General features: G+C 32.3%; 3 protein-coding genes across 12 annotated transcripts in view; 1 reads left to right on the forward strand and 2 right to left on the reverse strand.

Annotated features, from left to right (window-relative positions):
• LOC113636639 (trichohyalin-like) overlaps positions 1-17,882 on the forward strand; it is a 501,252-nt gene that overhangs the window by 407,158 nt on the left and 76,212 nt on the right. The gene's annotated exons all lie outside the window — the stretch shown is intronic.
• LOC113636638 (WD repeat-containing protein 87-like) overlaps positions 1-17,882 on the reverse strand; it is an 873,260-nt gene that overhangs the window by 25,870 nt on the left and 829,508 nt on the right. Inside the window, exons 1-7 of one of the 6 annotated variants that reach the window (XM_047809375.1) lie at positions 9,457-9,473; positions 3,579-3,617; positions 3,236-3,249; positions 3,040-3,086; positions 1,808-1,839; positions 1,225-1,422; positions 951-1,135 (exon numbers count right to left, since the gene is read on the reverse strand). The exons of 2 other annotated variants lie outside the window; for them this stretch is intronic. In XM_047809375.1, coding sequence (XP_047665331.1) covers positions 951-1,135; positions 1,225-1,422; positions 1,808-1,839; positions 3,040-3,086; positions 3,236-3,249; positions 3,579-3,594 — 492 coding nt within the window. In that variant the 5' untranslated portion in view covers positions 3,595-3,617; positions 9,457-9,473. Of the gene's footprint in view, positions 1-950; positions 1,136-1,224; positions 1,423-1,807; positions 1,840-3,039; positions 3,087-3,235; positions 3,250-3,578; positions 3,618-3,796; positions 3,894-9,456; positions 9,474-17,882 lie in introns of those variants that run through there. 3 more of the 6 variants (XM_047809373.1, XM_047809374.1, XM_047809376.1) reach the window with 3 other exon arrangements.
• Positions 4,188-16,781, reverse strand: LOC125140308 (coiled-coil domain-containing protein 18-like). Of its 5 annotated transcripts, XM_047809416.1 has the most exons (12): positions 16,336-16,781; positions 15,604-15,801; positions 15,330-15,514; positions 14,938-14,992; positions 14,264-14,754; positions 13,799-14,032; positions 13,533-13,557; positions 12,703-12,897; positions 12,395-12,585; positions 12,022-12,048; positions 4,683-4,776; positions 4,188-4,266 (listed from the first exon to the last, which is right to left on the reverse strand). In XM_047809416.1, the coding sequence occupies exons 1-12, from the start codon at positions 16,340-16,342 to the stop codon at positions 4,217-4,219; spliced, it is 1,752 nt and encodes a 583-aa protein (XP_047665372.1). In that variant the 5' UTR covers positions 16,343-16,781; the 3' UTR covers positions 4,188-4,216. The 5 variants fall into 5 exon arrangements, with proteins under 5 accessions (XP_047665372.1, XP_047665370.1, XP_047665369.1 ...); XM_047809414.1 differs by having other exon boundaries at positions 4,202-4,266; positions 13,533-13,545; positions 13,799-14,754; positions 16,336-16,777; XM_047809413.1 differs by lacking the exons at positions 12,022-12,048; positions 12,395-12,585; positions 12,703-12,897 and adding exons at positions 5,133-5,159; positions 5,590-5,780; positions 5,866-6,060 and having other exon boundaries at positions 4,202-4,266; positions 13,799-14,754; positions 16,336-16,777.

Raw genomic sequence — 17,882 nt, forward strand, 5'->3', positions numbered from 1 at the left:
AGTTGTCTCTGCTTGTCCTGCAGCTCCTGTCCCAGTGTGTCCGGTTTATTTGTACTGGTTTCCAGCTTTTTCACCGCACTCCCCAGTTGTTTCTTTTTGTCCTTCAATTGTGTCTGATTACTATCTAATGTCATATTTGATTTTCTCAATTCTTCTCTTACTTCACTGAGTTTCTCCTTCTCTTCCAGTGTCTTGTCCTTCTTCTGAAGTGTTTGTGTATTTTCTGTCAGAGGTTCTTTATTTGTCTCATTTCTTTGCTCCATGTCCTCCACATTGTCAGTGTCGATGTGTTCTGGGTTCAGTTTCATTTCATTTCTCTCAGGATGAGAATTTTCGCTTTCCTCTGAAACATTGAAACACACACACACACACACACACACACACACACACACACACACACACACACACACACACACACACACACACACACACACACACACACACACACACATTGATTGATTAATTGATTTTTTTACATTACTATTTTAATAAACAAAAAAAAAAAAATCAGTCACACTCACCTGACCTTTCACCTTCCTTTTGCTTTTTCATGTTTTTACAGTTTATATATTCCTTCTGTTAAAAAGAAGAAGACGTTCATTTACAAATAATTACATAGCTTGGGTAAATTATACACACTTTAGAGCAGCTCTGCTGACAGATTAATAAAGTGTCTGTGTAAGGAACACTATTATTATTATTATTATTATTATTATTATTATTATTATTATTATTATTATTATTATATTATATATAATATATATAATATATAATAATAATATATATATATTATTTATTTATTTATTTATTTATTTATTTATTTATTTATTTATTTATATGTTTGTTTGGTTGTTTGTTTGTTTTTTAAATCTCATGTAAGTCCAGAAATGTAGGTTTATTCATATACTCAGTATTTTTTTTTTACCAAGCTTAAATTAAATAAAAAATACCAGATATTGTGAAGTTTTGTCCAGTGAGTCATTATTCTTCAGACACTGCAGTAATCCTGTATCTTCATGGAACAGACAGTCGACTGCGATCATATTCTTTCTGTTTACACATTTGATGCTGTCTGGAACAACACATTCTGTATTAAATGTGTGATGGAGCACCACCAGGACTACAGGTTTGGTGTCTGTAAAAAAATCCACAAGACTTGTTCACTATATACAAATGTAATTCAGCAAACATAATGTATTATTTTAGAGAATCTTTTCTAAGTACCTGAAATATGGTGTACACTTTTCATTGCTGCTTCAATGTCAGTTCCAGCTCGTGACACAATCGGACAGAAAACCAGAATGAAATCACACTCATCCTCTGTATTCACCTCCTTCAGGTGAACTCGTTGGTTAAGACGAGTTATGAAGTCCTTGTGGGAATTCAGTGTTTTTCCAGATAAAATCAGCTTAAACTTTAAATCTGTGAACAAACAGGAAAAACATTTATTTATTGTTTATTATTTATTATGGATATTTTATATTTATACTAGAATTATTTTTATATACTATAAAAACTACAGTTTTTATAAATTCCCACATTTTAATAATGTTCACTGGTACATGATCCAAGATGTTTATTAAAACGCTCAGTCTAGAAGTTTCTAAATAGGAACGTTATATATAAATGTTCATATAAAAAGGAAAAGTTGAAGAGGATGTTGGCTGACAGAGTAGGAGTAAAAGAAAGATGTTGTGCTAACAACATATGCGAATAAAATTCAGGCTAATCTAATTAAGCAAAAACAATTCAAAGGATCAATGTTGTGTCTGATCCCACTGAATATTTGGGATTTTCTTATACTCACTTGACTTTTCAGTTCTTAATGCAGATGCACCCTGTGGGAACAAATTACACACCCTGTGGTTTCCACACTGTCCAAGATAATCTCAATTAAATAAAGTCTATAACAGGCTGTAACAGTGTTTCTTCATCTAAGAATATAGTTAGAATATAATAAAGTTAGTCTAAAACTAGAAAATCAGAATAAGCGGCTTATGTCATCAATCAAATTCATCTGGACTTGTGAACAAAAAGGAAACCACACAAACAGAAATAATCCCTCAGTGTAATAGCTCTGTGAATAAGTGGATGTTTCCTCTTCCCATCAGCAGAGGTCGCACTCTCTTATTCTGGGTTAGTTCATGCTTTTCCAAAAGTTCATGCTTTTCCTCTACAAAAGGACATTTATATTCATTGCAATGTATTGATGATATTTTTTATTGTGTAAATCCTGCTTGCCTTTATATGCTTCACCCCTACCTTGGATTTTGTTTGTTTGTTTGTTTGTTTGTTTATCTATCTATCTATCTATCTATCTATCTATCTATCTATCTATCTATCTATCTATCTATCTATCTATCTATCTATCTATCTATCTATCTATCTGTCTATTTATTTTTTACTTTTACCAGTTATATTGATTTGTGCATTGTGTTTTCAGTTGTGTTTGCTGTTCTTTTATTGAAATATTTTTATCAAAACATTTTTTTAAATCTAGAATTCAATCTGCATTTGAAAGACAAAAACCAAAATAATTAATTAATAATACACTTTGGAATATTAGACCAAAAAATTAGAAGGATTATAAGGAGAAATATAGAAAGCTTTTAAGAAAATTGCAAAATTGTTGACAGGAAGCATTTACTGTATAAAACTCCAGATTATTGGGAAACAAAAGAACTTCAATTAAATAGTGAAAACATAAAGAATTAAATAGTGTCTAATATCATTTGAAGTAAATTACCATCCAAAAGAGGAAAATCGTCATTTTATTTACTTACCCCTGTAATAATGTGCAGAACAAAAGAAGAGAAGGGAAAAAACAGCATTAGTAAACAACAGCAGAATATAAAATATAAAATGGTGTCACTTTCAGCACTATTCTGTAATATTGTCCATTGGAGTTTATGTACAGAAAGAAAACATTAAAATCTATTTAGACTAAAGAGAGAAATTTAATATTTATTTACTATAAAAACAACATTGTAGATTTATAGACCTCTACAGAGAGTTTTCTCTTTTAGTCTATAATTCTCACCTGATTCTTTAGACTTCCCAGAAGTCCCAGACTTCCCAGGCCTCAACTGAAATATAAAAAAAAATACTTTTTAATAACTTTCTAGTACATTTTCTGTGCTCTATTAAAATTTAATCTGATAACAAATAATCTATGTATGGTACCTATGATTACCATCAATGAAAAGATTTGAGTAAATTTGTAGTATAAACCTACCAATGAGAAAGGACCTGTTTAAAACATCAGAAAGAAACATGATATTAAGATGACATCATGAAGAAAACACCTTCGTTAGGTTTGTAGATGGTGCAAATACATCAGTTTTTAAAAAGGAAAACACTGAATGTTAGAATAAATCTAAAATACTGTTTTGTGAAAAAGAAACAGAAACTTTATCAGACTCTGTTAACAGTTAACTCATGGTTTGTGATGACTGATAAAATCCTCTGACTGAATGGTCATATCCCAAAACATTAAACAATATAAAACAAAATATTTAATATAAAATTTTACTACTATTTTAGGTTCAGAAATAACAGTCTTTAAAGCCTTTGTATACCTTTCCCAGTTGCCATCTTTATCTTTCTTTAGGTTCAGACTAAAAGGTGAGAGAGAGAGAGAGAGAGAGAGAGAGAGAGAGAGAGAGAGAGAGAGAGAGAGAGAGAGAGAGAGAGAGAGAGATTCAGTGCCATCGTCTCTCTCTTTCTATGTCATGTAGGTAATCAAATCCAATATCATAATATATTTAAATATATTATTTAACAGCTCTTTACTCACTTTCTTTATCTGCTGCTTTAGAAGAACTCGCACACAACAAGCTGAACTGTTGTACTTTCACATTCACTGCTAACGCAGGCTCTTATCCGGAATCTTATCCGGAAAGAGCCGGTGTGGGTGCAGGTTTTCATTCCAACCAATAAAAAAATCAAAAAAGGCCGATTGAGGCCAGGTACAAATGTCCAAAGGTCAAGTCTACATAAATATTGAGTCAATAAGCGTAACAGAAAAACTTGAGTAGATATAAAATATACAGACTGTATACAAGTATTAGTGATAAATATATGGAAGAGAAAAAGTACACAGATTATCTATGGATAAAATACAATATATACATACAGATATATAAAGATAATTTATAATATATACCATAAGTAGAGATAATACAGAATAGAGTTTATATCAAGTTTGTAACTTCATCTACTGGTTGCAGCTTTGTCCATTATGTGACCTGTGACCTGTGACCTGTGCTGCATAAACACATATATGTTTATGTATAAATGTTTATGTATAAAGATATTTAGATACCATGCTAATGAATCTCTACAATGTGCAATCTGAGGGAAATAGCAAACCTTTTACTCTAACCTTTACTTTTACTGAAATAAAAAACTTAAGTAAAGACTTCTGATGTTCATTTCAGTTTTTATTCATTTTGTTAATCAGAAATGAAACACAGTTTATTCTATTAGCATTTAATACACATGTATTAGTACTTATTAGTACTTGTATTACTTGTTCAATACTGTTTTTTCTGGTGTAGCATAAACATTTGTTTATTAATTAAAAGATATTTTGAAAAGCCAAAAAAATCTTTTGAGCGGCCAGTTTTAGGAAAAGTATAAGCACACATAAAGCCCAGACATTTAAGTAATTCAATATGTACTATTCTGTTGTAAGAGCCGCCCTTCCTTTAGCTCATTTTTCTTCTGTCCGGTTGTTATTGCTTTGTTTTCCTCACTGGCTTCACTTTTTTTTTTCTAAAATAACAAGAAACACACAAAAAAATACATCTTAAAAATAATTTAGCAATTGCTCCTCACCTCCTTTTTAGTACAATTTTTTAATAAAATAGTTACTGTTGCATTAGTAAACATATATAAAGTAACTACTTTGTTTTGCTTTAGAGAGTGATTATTTACGCACCTAACTTGTAAATATGCAAAGTAACTGAATGAATTAAGAATGTGCTGAATATGTTAGGTGAGGCATATTTAGGTAGGGATGTACTGATATGACAGAAACATTAAACTATTATTATTATTATTATTATTATTATTATTATTATTATTATTATTATTATTATTATTATTATTATTAAGGTTGTATGACTTATTTTCTTAGGGTTCTGTTTGTCATGTTTCTGTGGAGTAGAAAATGATGCATGTTAATATGAGGCATATAAAGCATAGTGTACTTAAAACACCATTTTAATGGAATATGAACATTTTGGCATAATTAAATCATAATGAAATATTTTTAAACTATTCTTTAACTTCTGTTGTTGTTTCTTAGGTAGCATAGTGCACTTAGGGGCTCTATAAGGATTATTGATAAGCTCACTGAACAATAAACAGTCTCTTACTGTCCACAGAGTATAATATTTATATAAAACTCAGTGATAAACTATATACAAGTCTTCTTGATTGGATAAAAGAACAGTTTTAGATTTTTATATTTTTCAATATTTTTAAACTATTCTCTAACTTCTGCTGTTGTTTCTTAAGCTCTAATATCTTTACATTAATGCAGGGCAAACAGACGGAAAACCCACTGTACTTCAGGATACATACCACAGCCTTAAGCCACTCTGCAACCTTTTTTTTCGCTTCGTCATTCTTACGGCACGAGAACAGTCCCTCGTCCTCACTGAACAGATAGTCAACAATGATAGTTTTGTCTCTGGTCACAGTTCTGCTGCTGTCTGGTGTAATGAGCTCTCGATCAAATGTGTGATGGAGCACCACTAGTGCGATGTATTTGTCTGTAAACATTTTTTGAAAGAAATTAATAAAGACTTAAATATATATCATAATTAAGACACATCATCAAAAATGATTATTACAAACCTCCAAAGCTGTTAAGTTTTTGCAGTGCAGCCTCGATATCAGTTCCAGCTCGTGAAACATTGGGGACATAATATAGAACTGCTTTACACTTGTCCTCTGTAGACATCTTCATAGACTTTCTAATTCTTTTAAGTTCTTTTCTGAACTGTTCACAAGGTGCTTGTAACTTTGCAGGAATGACTTCACAGCATTTAACTATTTTAGAGAAGCACAAAACAATAGATTAAATAAAGCAACACATACTGAATGTTTGTGTATATTTGTACTCTGTTGACTGCGGTTCTAAAATTTGTTTTAGTTAAATTGACACTTATTAGGAAAAAAAAGTAAAAACTCTGAAACATAAGTGAAAACAATAGGGATTCATTATTACTCACTCACTCACTCATTTTCTACCGCTTATCCGAACTACCTCGGGTCATGTGGGGTTTCATTATTAGGCTTACAAAAAAATAAAGACGGAGCTTTTCTTCTCAATCACCATGTTATAGTTAAGTGCAGCAACATGGTGTGTTTGTGCTTACAGCTTTAAGCTGGAATGGTTAAGCTGAATGTACCTGTAGTGTGGTGAGCAATTTCAGGAAGTGTTGAGGAAATCTGCTAAATAACATGATCAGTAGTAGCCCGATTTACAATCAATCATAAATAGACAAACTACGTCATCCTGAAACATCTCAGAACATGCAAAATGTGATTTAATAGATATTTAACAGTTGAATATTAGGTGATTTTAGATGTTGTTAACAAAATCTTGGAAAATATACCTTTAACCAGTATTTCACAGTGACTTAGAATATTGGTTTAGGAAGAAAGTCTCATTCTAATATTGGCATTTATGATAAAATGGCAAATATATACAACATTTGGCAAATCCAGATTGACATACATTTTATCTCTTTACTGCGTTTCAGTGCAAAAAAAAAAAGATAGTCGTACCTTTTTTCTTTTTCTGTAAAAGAGACCAGAAAGAAATAATAGCATGAGAAAAAGACGTCATTCAAGTCATTCAAATCTGATTATTTTCGACTAAAGTAGAGAGTCTATAGTTTTTAACAGATAATCAGACACACTATATATATTTCTTTAGCTGTGACTATTTCTCTTTTAACTTCCGGTTCCGGGGTCTTGTCCTTCATCTCCAGTTTTTGTCTAATTTCAGCCAGAAGTCTGTCTTTCTCCTGAAGCTCTTTGTCTCTTTCCATTAGCTGTGTTTCTCTCTCAGTTAGAAGTCTGTCTTTCTCTTCAAGCTGTTGGTTTTTTCTGCTAACTCAGATTTCTGTTGCTCCACTGCGATCATCATGTCCTGTAGTTGTCTCTGCTTGTCCTGCAGCTCCTGTCCCAGTGTGTCCGGTTTATTTGTACTGGTCTCCAGCTCTTTATCTGTGTTCTTCTGCTGTGTTTCTCTCTCCTTCAGCAGTTTGTTCAGATTCTCTAGTTGTGTGTTTTTCTCCTCCACGTGTCGCTGACTGTCTTCTAACACCTTAATTGTTTTGTCCAGTTCAGCTCTTGTCTGTTTGAGCAGTGTCTCCTTCTCTTCCAGTGTCTTGTTCTTCTCCTGAAGTGTTTGTGTATTTTCTGTCAGAAGTTTTTTTATTCTCTTTAAATTCTGTTTCATTATTTTTTCATGACTCTCATTTCTTTGCTCCATGTCCTCCACATTGTCAGTGTCGATGTGTTCTGGGTTCAGTTGTTGGTTTCTCTCAAGTTGAGAATTTTCACTTTCCTCTGAAACATTAAACATGAAAACTTCCAGAGAGAGAGAGAGAGAGAGAGAGAGAGAGAGAGAGAGAGAGAGAGAGAGAGAGAGAGAGAGAGAGAGAGAGAGAGACAGAGAGAGAGAGAGAGAGAGAGAGAGAGAGATTGATTTCAGTTGAAGAAGAAGAAATTACACACCCTGTGGTTTTCACAGGCTGTAACAACGTTTCTTCATCTACGAATTTAATTATAATATAATTAAATTTGTCTAAAACTACAAAATCAGAATAAGTGGCTTATGTCATCAATCACATTCATCTGGACTTGTGACCAAAAAGGAAATCACAAACAGAAATAAGCCCTCAGTGTAATAGCTCTGTGAATAAGTGGATGTTTCCTCTTCCCATCAGCAGAGGTCGCACTCTCTTATTCTGGGTTAGTTCATGCTTTTCCACTACAAAAGGACATTTATATTTATTGCAGTGATGATGATATTTATTATTGATGATATTTATTATTGTGTAAATCCTGATTGCCTTGATATGCTTCACCCCCACCTTGGATTTTGTTTATTTCTTTATCTATTTTTTACTTTTTCCAATTATATTGATTTGTGGATTGTGTTTTCGAATGTGCTTGCTGTACTGTTATTAAAATATTATCATTCAAAAAAATGATTTATCTAGGTTTCATTTTGAGATGAAAAAAGAAATAATAATGGATGAATAAAACACTTTAGGGATATTAGACAAAAAATTTAGGAGGATTAGAAAAAAAAACAGCTATTCTGAAAATCCAAAAAAGACGGGAGACAGGAGAGGGGTGGTGGTGTTTAAATTAAATAGTGAAACATAAAGGATTAAATAGTGTCTAATATCATTTAAAGTAAATTACCATCCAAAAGTGTAACATAGTCATTATATTTACTTACTCCTATAATGTGCAGAACAAAAGAAGAGAAGGGAAAAACATCATTAGTAAACAACAGCAGAATATAAAATAGTGTCACTTTCAGTACTATTCTGTAATATTGTCTATTGGAGTTTATGTACAGAATAAAAACATTAAAATCTATTTAGACTAAAGAGAGAAATTTTATATTAATATACTATCAATAAAAAACACTTTAGATTTATAGACCTCTAAAGAGAGATTTCTCTTTTAGACCCTTTAATACTTACCTGATACTTCAGACTTAAAAATGGAACTCCACTGAAATATAAAAAAAAATCTTTTTAATAACTTTCTAGTACATTTTCTGTGCTCTGTATTAAAATTTAATCTGATAAGCAAATAATCTATGCAGGGTACCTATGACTACCATCACTGAAAAGATTTGAGGAAATTTGAAGTATAAACCTACCCATGATGAACGACCTGTTTAAAACATCAGAAAGAAACATGATATTAAGATGACATCATGGAGAAAACACTTTTGTTAGGTTTGTAGATGGTGCAAATACATCAGTTTAAAAAAAGGAAAACACTGAATGTTAGAATACATCTAAAATACTGTTTTGTGAAACAGAAACCCAGTGAGTTTATCAGACAGTTAACTGGCTTATGATGACTGACAAAATCCTCTGACTGAATGGTCATATCCCAAAACATTAAACACTATAAAACAAAATATTTAATAGAAATAAATATATATTTATATTCAGAAATGACAGTCTTTAAACCTTTGTATATCTAACTTACTTGCCATCTTTATCTTCCTGTAGTTTCAGACTAAAAGGAGAGAGAAAGAGAGAGAGAGAGAGAGAGAGAGAGAGAGAGAGAGAGAGAGAGAGAGAGAGATTCAGTGTCATCGTCTTTCTCTTTCTATGTCATGTAGGTAATCAAGTCCAATATCATAGAATATTTAAATATATTATTTAACAGCTCTTTACTCACTTCTTTATCTGCTGCTTAGAAGCAACAACACAACAAGCTGAACTGTTTCACTTTCACCTTCACTGGTCTCAATTCCTCTTCTAATCTGCCTCTCTAAACACAAGCCTGTAGGCAGGGGGGGTTCGGGTTTTTCCCCTTCATTGCCAATGGTCCAGAATTTAAATTCTTTTTTTCATGTGATTATTGTCATCATTGTTTTAATCAATGCTTGTGACAAATATCCTGGGTTGCTGTTTCAAATTAATGATACATTATATCTGGACGACTGTGTCGCGCGTGCGTGTGTGTGTCGCGCGTGCAGCTCAGAGAGAGTTCTTGCAATACACTTTCCATATATATTTTATTTAAAAGGATTTCTATATTCTATCCACTCAATAGTCTACAATATAATATCCATAAACGTAGCGTAATTATAAAAAAAACATAGTGGGATATTCAGTGATATTGGCTGTGCAATATCGACTTTTGTGATTGGCCAATACCGGCAGACTGGAGCCAATGCAAATGCTTCTTTCCTTCGGTGCGCGTCTTTATTCCTCTGAGAACTTCAAAGCGGACTGCTTGAGGTAAATTATCTGGAATGATTAGTATATTATTATCCGGAGACTGAACACATTCATGCATTCATCCCTGGCACTCATCCATACACACTATGACATGGCAGTCAACCTGGATGAAGCTGTGAACATATTCTCCAAATTGCACCCAAGAATGTTGGAATTGACCAGTGTACTAAATCCATAAGTGTCAAGACAAATACAGCAACAAGCAAAGAGGCATTGACTCTAGAGGCATTAAGAGTCATTAAATCTATTCTGTTGTTAGTGTGGTCTTTAAACTTATGAACTGTGTATGGACTGACAAAGGTGGTACATGAGGAAGCAATTTGACAACAATGCAGTAAATAATTTAGGTGCATCAAAAAGCGTTCTCGTTAAGATACCAGCAGACAAGCTGATCTAGCCCAAATTAGTGCATAAAAGGTCACCAAAATGAAGTATTTGAAGCCCCTCCACCATTGCTTTCAGGTAAATGTTTTTCTTCTATGGTAGATGCTCTTCCTCATAGATGTGCAAATTCTGCCCCATTGTGGATGAACTAAGTAAAGTCAGTATTATGCTCTAACACTGCAGTGACTGTAAGATTTCAGTTTTCCCCCCAAATCTGTTGTGAACACAAAAGCAACCAGGAACACTGCAGTGCTTTCACTTTGTTATTCCACACCCAGTGTTACTCCCCTCGAGTTGAATAAAAGGCTCAGGTCGTTCTTGGTTTCAACAGACATTTATTTTGGACAAGTCTTCATGTCTTGTAGCCTTATGCTCCAATAATGACAAAAATGCCGTCAGAACTATGGAAGGACATACAGTACATAACTTAAATAAAGTGCACATTCAACAAGTGAGAAAATACACTTAAATTGGCTAATTACATAAAGCAATTAACAACAAACACATACGTCATTGGCCTCTCTAACTCAAGAGGAATAAACTTGAGGGTTAACAGATTCTTCTTCTTTAAACAAAGAACAATAATATATGAATTTCTTAGTACTTCTTTCAAGAGTAACTTGTACTGACATTACCAGCGCATACCTCGTGCGGCCCCCCGGAAGTGATAGCAAAAATCAAATAATTCCCCAGTGAAACAAAATTGTATGTTCCCTTTCACCTTTCTATGGCTTTAACTAATAACAAAAAATTAACAAAAATATATTGCTGTTTTATCCTAATTATTATGTGAACATTTTAACCATTTATTTCCTTAAAACTGTAAAGTGCATACATTACAAACTGAATATTCAACTTGGCTAGTATCTTACATGAATATAACTATTATAAAGTGCAAGCCAGTATCCAAATTAATTAGTAAGTGTGACTCTACAAACCCCACAGATTCTTGCCAATGGTGTATATATATATATATATATATATATTGTCTGTTACTACAGAATCAATAATGTATAGGAATCTTCTGTGATAGAAAATTCTTCTGTTAAAAAGTTGTCATTTTACAGCAGTACAAGATCAATACATGTGGATTGTTGGTGGTACATGAGGCTCTCTTATTCTGTCTCAATATGTCAATGTCATGTCCACACTATAGTTTGTCCTCCCACTAACACCATTGGCAAGAATCTGTGGGGTTTGTAGAGTCACACTTACTAATTAATTTGGATACTGGCTTGCATTTTATAATAGTTATATTCTTGTAAGATACTAGCCAAGTTGAATGAAATAGCTACTGTGGCATTAATAAACAAGTAACTTAAAGTAACTACTTTGTTTTGCTTTAGAGAGTGATTATTTACGTACCTAACTGGCAAATATGCAAATTAATTAACTGAAATAATTTAGAATTGATTTCTGTTTAAACATATTGCTGAATATGTTAGGTGAGAAATTTTTGGGTTTGGGATTAGGCAATGACGTATTGAATTGATATGACAGCAACATTATATTATTATTATTATTATTATTATTATTATTATTATTATTATTATTATTATTATTATTATTATTATTATTATTTTATTTATTTATTTTTTAAAGTTGTATGACTTACTTTCTTAGGCTCCTGTTTGTCGTTTTTCTGTGGAGTGGAATATGATGCATGTTAATGAGGCATATAAAGCATAGTGCACTTACAGTAGGAACTCTATAAGGATTATTGATAAGCTCACTGAACAATAAACAGTCTCTTACTGCCCACAGAGTTTACTATTTATATAAAACTCAGTAATAAACTATTAAAATACAAGTCTTCTTGATTGGATCAAAGAACACTGTTTTAATGGAAATATGAACATTTTTGCATAATGAAAATGATATATTTTTAAACAATTCTCTACCTTCTGTTGTTGTTTCTTAGGTTCTAATGTCTTTACATTAACGCAGGGCAAAGAGACAGAAAACCCACTGTACATCAGGATACATACCACAAACCTAAGCCACTCTGCAACCTTTTTTATTGCTTCGTCATTCATGGGGCACGAGAGCAGTCCCTCATCCTCACTGAACAGACAGTCAACAACGAAGGTCTTTTCTCTGGTCACAGTTCTGCTGCTGTCTGGTGTAATGAGCTCTCGATCAGATGTGTGATGGAGCACCACTAGTGCGATGTATTTGTCTGTAAACATTTTTTTAAAGAATATAGTCTTTCTTTTTGTATATATATATATATATATATATATATATATATATATATATATATATATATATATATATATATATATTTGTAACAAACCTCCAAAGCTGTTAAGTTTTTGCAGTGCAGCCTCGATATCAGTTCCAGCTCGTGAAACATATGGAACATAATATAGAATTGCTTTACACTTCTCCTCTGTAGACATCTCCATAGATTTTCTTATTTTTTTAAGTTCTTTTGTGAACTGTTCACAAGGTGCTTGTAACTTTGCAGGAATGACTTCACAGCATTTAACTGTTTTAGAGAAGCACAAAACAATAGATTAAATAAAGCAACACATACTGAATGTTTGTGTATATTTGTACTCTGTTCTTTGACTCTGTTTCTAAAATTTATTTTATTTAAAATGGCACTTATCAGGAGAAAAATGAAAAAACTGAAACATAAGTGAAAACTCATTTCACTATTTCATTATTAGGCTTACAAAAAATAAAGACGGAGCTTTTGTTCTCAATCACCATGTTATAGTTAAGTGCAGCAACATGGTGTGTTTGTGCTTACAGCTTTAAGCTGGAATGGTTAAGCTGAATGTACCTGTAGTGTGGTGAGCAATTTCAGGAAGTGTTGAGGAAATCTGGTAAATAACATGATCAGTAGTAGCCCGATTTACAATCAATCAAAGATAGACAAACTACATCATCCTGATACATCTCAGAACATGCAAAATGTGATTTAATAGATACGTAAAATTAGAATATTAGGTGATTTTAGATGTTAACAACATCCTCGAAAATATACCTTTAATCAATATTTGACAGTGACTTAGAATATATACAAAAATGAAAATATATACAACATTTGTCAAATCCAGATTGACATACAATTTATCTCTTTACTGTGTTTCAGTGCAAAAAAAATGATAATCGTACCTTTTTTCTTTAGCTGTGAATGAGACTAGAAAGAAATAATAGCATGAGAAATAGACGTCAAGAAAGTCATTCAAATCCGATTATTTTCGACTAAAGTAGAGAAGCAAAATTCTTATCAAAGCTAACAGTTGTACATTCTGCACAAGTTCATGCACAATGACCATAAAAATCAATAGTTTTTAGACACACATTTTTAGCTGTTACTGTTTCTCTTTCTCTATTTTTCTTTTAACTTCTGTTTTTTTTTCCACCAGTTCATCTTTTACCTGAAAAAAATGTGTGCCCTTGTGTTCCAGGGTCTCATCCTTCATCTCCAGTTTTTGTCTAATTTCAGCCAGAAGTCTGTCTTTCTCTTCAAGCTGTTGTTTTTTTTCTGCTAACTCAGATTTCTGTTGCTTCACTACAGTGATCATGTCCTGTAGCTCCTGTTCCAGTGTGTACAGTTTATTTGTACTGGTTTCCAGTTCTTTCCCCACACTCACCAGTTGTCTGTCTTTGTCCTTCAATTGTGTCTGATACTTTTCTATCATCATATTTGATTTTCTCAATTCTTCTCTTACTTCACTGAGCTGTTTCTCCTTCTCTTCCAGTGTCTTGTCCTTCTTCTGAAGTGTTTGTGTATTTTCTGTTAGAAGACTCTCTTTGTTTTCAAGCTGTTGTTTTTTTTCTGCTAACTCAGATTTCTGTTGCTCCACTACAATCATCATGTCCTGTAGTTGTCTCTGCTTGTCCTGCAGCTCCTGTCCCAGTGTGTCCAGTTTATTTGTACTGGTTTCCAGCTCTTTATCTGTGTTCTTCAGCTGTGTTTCTTTCTCCTTCAGCAGTTTGTTCAGATTCTCTAGTTGTGTGTTTTTCTCCTCCACGTGTCTCTGACTGTCTTCTAACGCCTTAATTGTTTTGTCCAGTTCAGCTCTTGTCTGTTTGAGCTGTTTCTCCTTCTCTTCCAGTATCTTGTCCTTCTCCTGAAGTGTTTGTGTATTTTCTGTCAGAGGTTCTTTATTTGTCTTTAAATTCTGTCTCATTATTTTTTCCTGACTCTCATTTCTTTGCTCCATGTCCTCCACATTGTCAGTGTCGATGTGTTCTGGGTTCAGTTGTTGGTTTCTCTCAGGTTGAGAATTTTCGCTTTCCTCTGAATCATTAGTTGTTTGATCTGGTTTCATATTTGTACCTTCAAGTCCTGTAACTTCCTTTTCAATGCAACTTGTACTGTTTCTGGGTCCTATGCAAAACACACGCACACACACACACATACACACACACACACACACACACACACACACACACACACACACACACACACACACACACACACACACACACACACACACACACACATTGACTGATTAATTATTTTTTTTACATTACTATCTTAAGCAAAAAAAAAAGAATCTGTCACACTCACCTGACCTTTCACCTTCCTTTTGCCTTTCCATGTTTTTACAGTTTATATATTCCTTCTGTTAAAAAGCAGAAGACGTTCATTTACAAATAATTTTATATGTTGGTAAATTATACACACTTTAGAGCAGCTCTGCTGACAGATTAATAACGTGCTCTTGTGTATGTAAGGAAACAATATATTATTATTATTATTATTATTATTATTATTATTATTTTTACTTATTTATTTATTTATTTATTTATTTATTTATTTATTTATTTATTTATTTATTTATTTATTTATTTATTTATTTTTATTAAAATCTTATGTAAGTCCCGATTTTAAAATCCTATGTAAGTATTTATCTACTCAGTATTTTTTTTTTTACCAAGCTTAAATTAAATAAAAAATACCAGATATTGTGAAGTTTTGTCCAGTGAGTCATTATTCTTCAGACACTGCAGTAATCCTGTATCTTCATAGAACAGACAGTCGACTGCGATCATATTCTTTCTGTTTACACATTTGATGCTGTCTGGAACAACACACTCTGTATTAAATGTGTGATGGAGCACCACCAGGACTACAGGTTTGGTGTCTGTAAAAACATCCACACAACTTGTTCACTATATGCAAAAGTCATTCGGCAAACATAATGCATTATTTTAGAAAACATTTTCTGAGTACCTGAAAAATTGTGTAGACGTTTCTTTGCTGCTTCAATGTCAATTCCAGCTCGTGTCACAATCGGACAGAAACCCAGAATGAAATCACACTCATCCTCTGTATTCACCTCCTTCAGGTGAACTTGTTGGTTAAGACGATCTATAAAGTCCTTGTGGGAATTCAGTGTTTTTCCAGATAAAATCAGCTTAAACTTTAAATCTGTGAACAAACATTAAAAAAATATGTATTTTTTATTACTTATTAAAGTAATATTTAAAAGATTAAAGATTATATTTAAAAGATTAAAGGTTATATTTATACCACAATTATTTTTACTCACTCATTTTCTACCGCTTTATCCGAACTACCTCGGGTCACGAACAATTATTTTTATATACTATAAAAACTACAGTTTTTATGAATTCCTACATTTAAATAATGTTCACTGGTCCACGATCCAAGATGTTTATTAAAATGCTCAGTCAAGAAGCTTCCAAATAGGAACGTTATGTATAAATGTTCATATTAAAAGGAAAAGTTGGAGAGGATTTCTTTGCTGACAGAGTAGGAGTAAAAGAAAGATGTTGTGCTAACAACATATGCAAATAAAATTCAGGCTAATCTAATTAAGTATAAACCTTTCCAGCAAACAAAATTGCACATGATTTTTTTTTTTTTTTTGGCCAAAGAACAGTTCAAAGGATCAATGTTGTGTCTGTTCTCACTGAATATTCGGGATTTTCTTATACTCACTTGACATTTCAGTCCTTAATGCAGATGCACCCTGTGGGAACAAATTACACACCCTGTGGTTTTCACACTGTCCAAGATAATCTCAATTAAATAAAGTCTATAACAGGCTGTAACAGTGTTTCTTCATCTAAGAATATAGTTAGATTATAATTGAGTTTGTCTAAAACTAGAAAATCAGAATAAGTGGCTTATGTCATCAATCAAATTCATCTGGACTTGTGAACAAAAAGGAAATCACACAAACAGAAATAAGCCCTCAGTGTAATAGCTCTGTGAATAAGTGGATGTTTCCTCTTCCCATCAGCAGAGGTCGCACTCTCTTATTCTGGGTTAGTTCATGCTTTTCCTCTACAAAAGGACATTTATATTTATTGCAGTGCCTTGATGATATTTATTATTGTGTAAATCCTGATTGCCTTGATATGCTTTACCCCCAGCTTGTTAATTAGAGTTTATATATTTATATTAGAAATACTCTATTTTTTGAAACCTTGGGGTTAATCAGCATTTGAGAGAGAAAAAATATAATTAATTAATAAAACATTATATAAAAAAATTAGGAGAATTAGAAAAATAAAACAGCTTTTGTGTTAATCCATAATGGCTTTTACTTTATTATGGCATTTACGTTAGAATACTCCAGAAAATTATTGGGGGAAAAGAACTGAACTGTAAACGATATGAGGAAAACCACAAGATGGCGCAGTTTTTGCTGTTTTTTCTACATTCATGGCCTGGTCTGAAGACACACTTCAAGTTTCATGATGATACATAGATGCCTTGCTGGGATGCAAACTCATACCCTTTTGGCGTGTTACAGGAAAATAACTTTGAAAAACAAAATACTATTTGATTAATAGGTTTTCACTGGTTAGAATAATTAGGCAAGGCCTTTAAGTGAAATGCTCAGTTAAATATGTATAAGCCTCACTGTTTATAGGATATATAACATTTTCTAAAAATAAATTTGGAGTTAAAATGAGTTTGTTCATATTAATGTTTGAATAGTATGTAAAATAAAAAATGTCATCTACTTACCCCTGTAATAATGTGCAGAACAAAAGAAGGGAACAGATAAACACCATTAGAATGTTTAAACAATAATAACTAATAAACAATCAGCCTGTGCACAAACAGGACTCCAAAATCTATTTACATTATAGGTTTAAAATGTATATTCATATTGTAACAAGGAAAAAATGTTAATTAAATATAAATAAATAAATAAATAAATCATCTGTAGACTTTATAGACTTACAACATGTCTATAGATTTATAACATGTCTATAGAGCTCTATAAAGTGTTTATATCTGCTAGTCTGTCTAATACTCACAGGGCTCTTTATTTTCTCCAAACAAACTCCTCTGTGGAAGTGAATAATATAATGTCAATTTTTCCAGTAAATTTTCTGTTGCTCTCTAATAAACTTTAATCTAATAAGCAATAATAATTTTTGATTACCATCAATAAACAAATAAGCAAGTTTATAGTATAAACCTACCCATGAGAAACGACCTGTTTAAAACATCAGAAAGAAACATGATAT

Source organism: Tachysurus fulvidraco, chromosome 26 (genome assembly GCF_022655615.1).
Source record: "Tachysurus fulvidraco isolate hzauxx_2018 chromosome 26, HZAU_PFXX_2.0, whole genome shotgun sequence".
NCBI lineage: Eukaryota > Metazoa > Chordata > Actinopteri > Siluriformes > Bagridae > Tachysurus > Tachysurus fulvidraco.

Excerpts from the sequence above, each read along its gene's own strand:
- LOC125140308 (XM_047809413.1), bottom strand. Across the intron at positions 5,781-5,865 it reads AAAACTTAACAGCTTTGGAG|ACAAATACATCGCACTAGTG; the intron begins GTTTGTAATAAT and ends AAATGTTTACAG. Across the intron at positions 4,777-5,132 it reads ACAAACAGAACCCTAAGAAA|AAAAAAAAAAGTGAAGCCAG; the intron begins ATAAGTCATACA and ends TTGTTATTTTAG.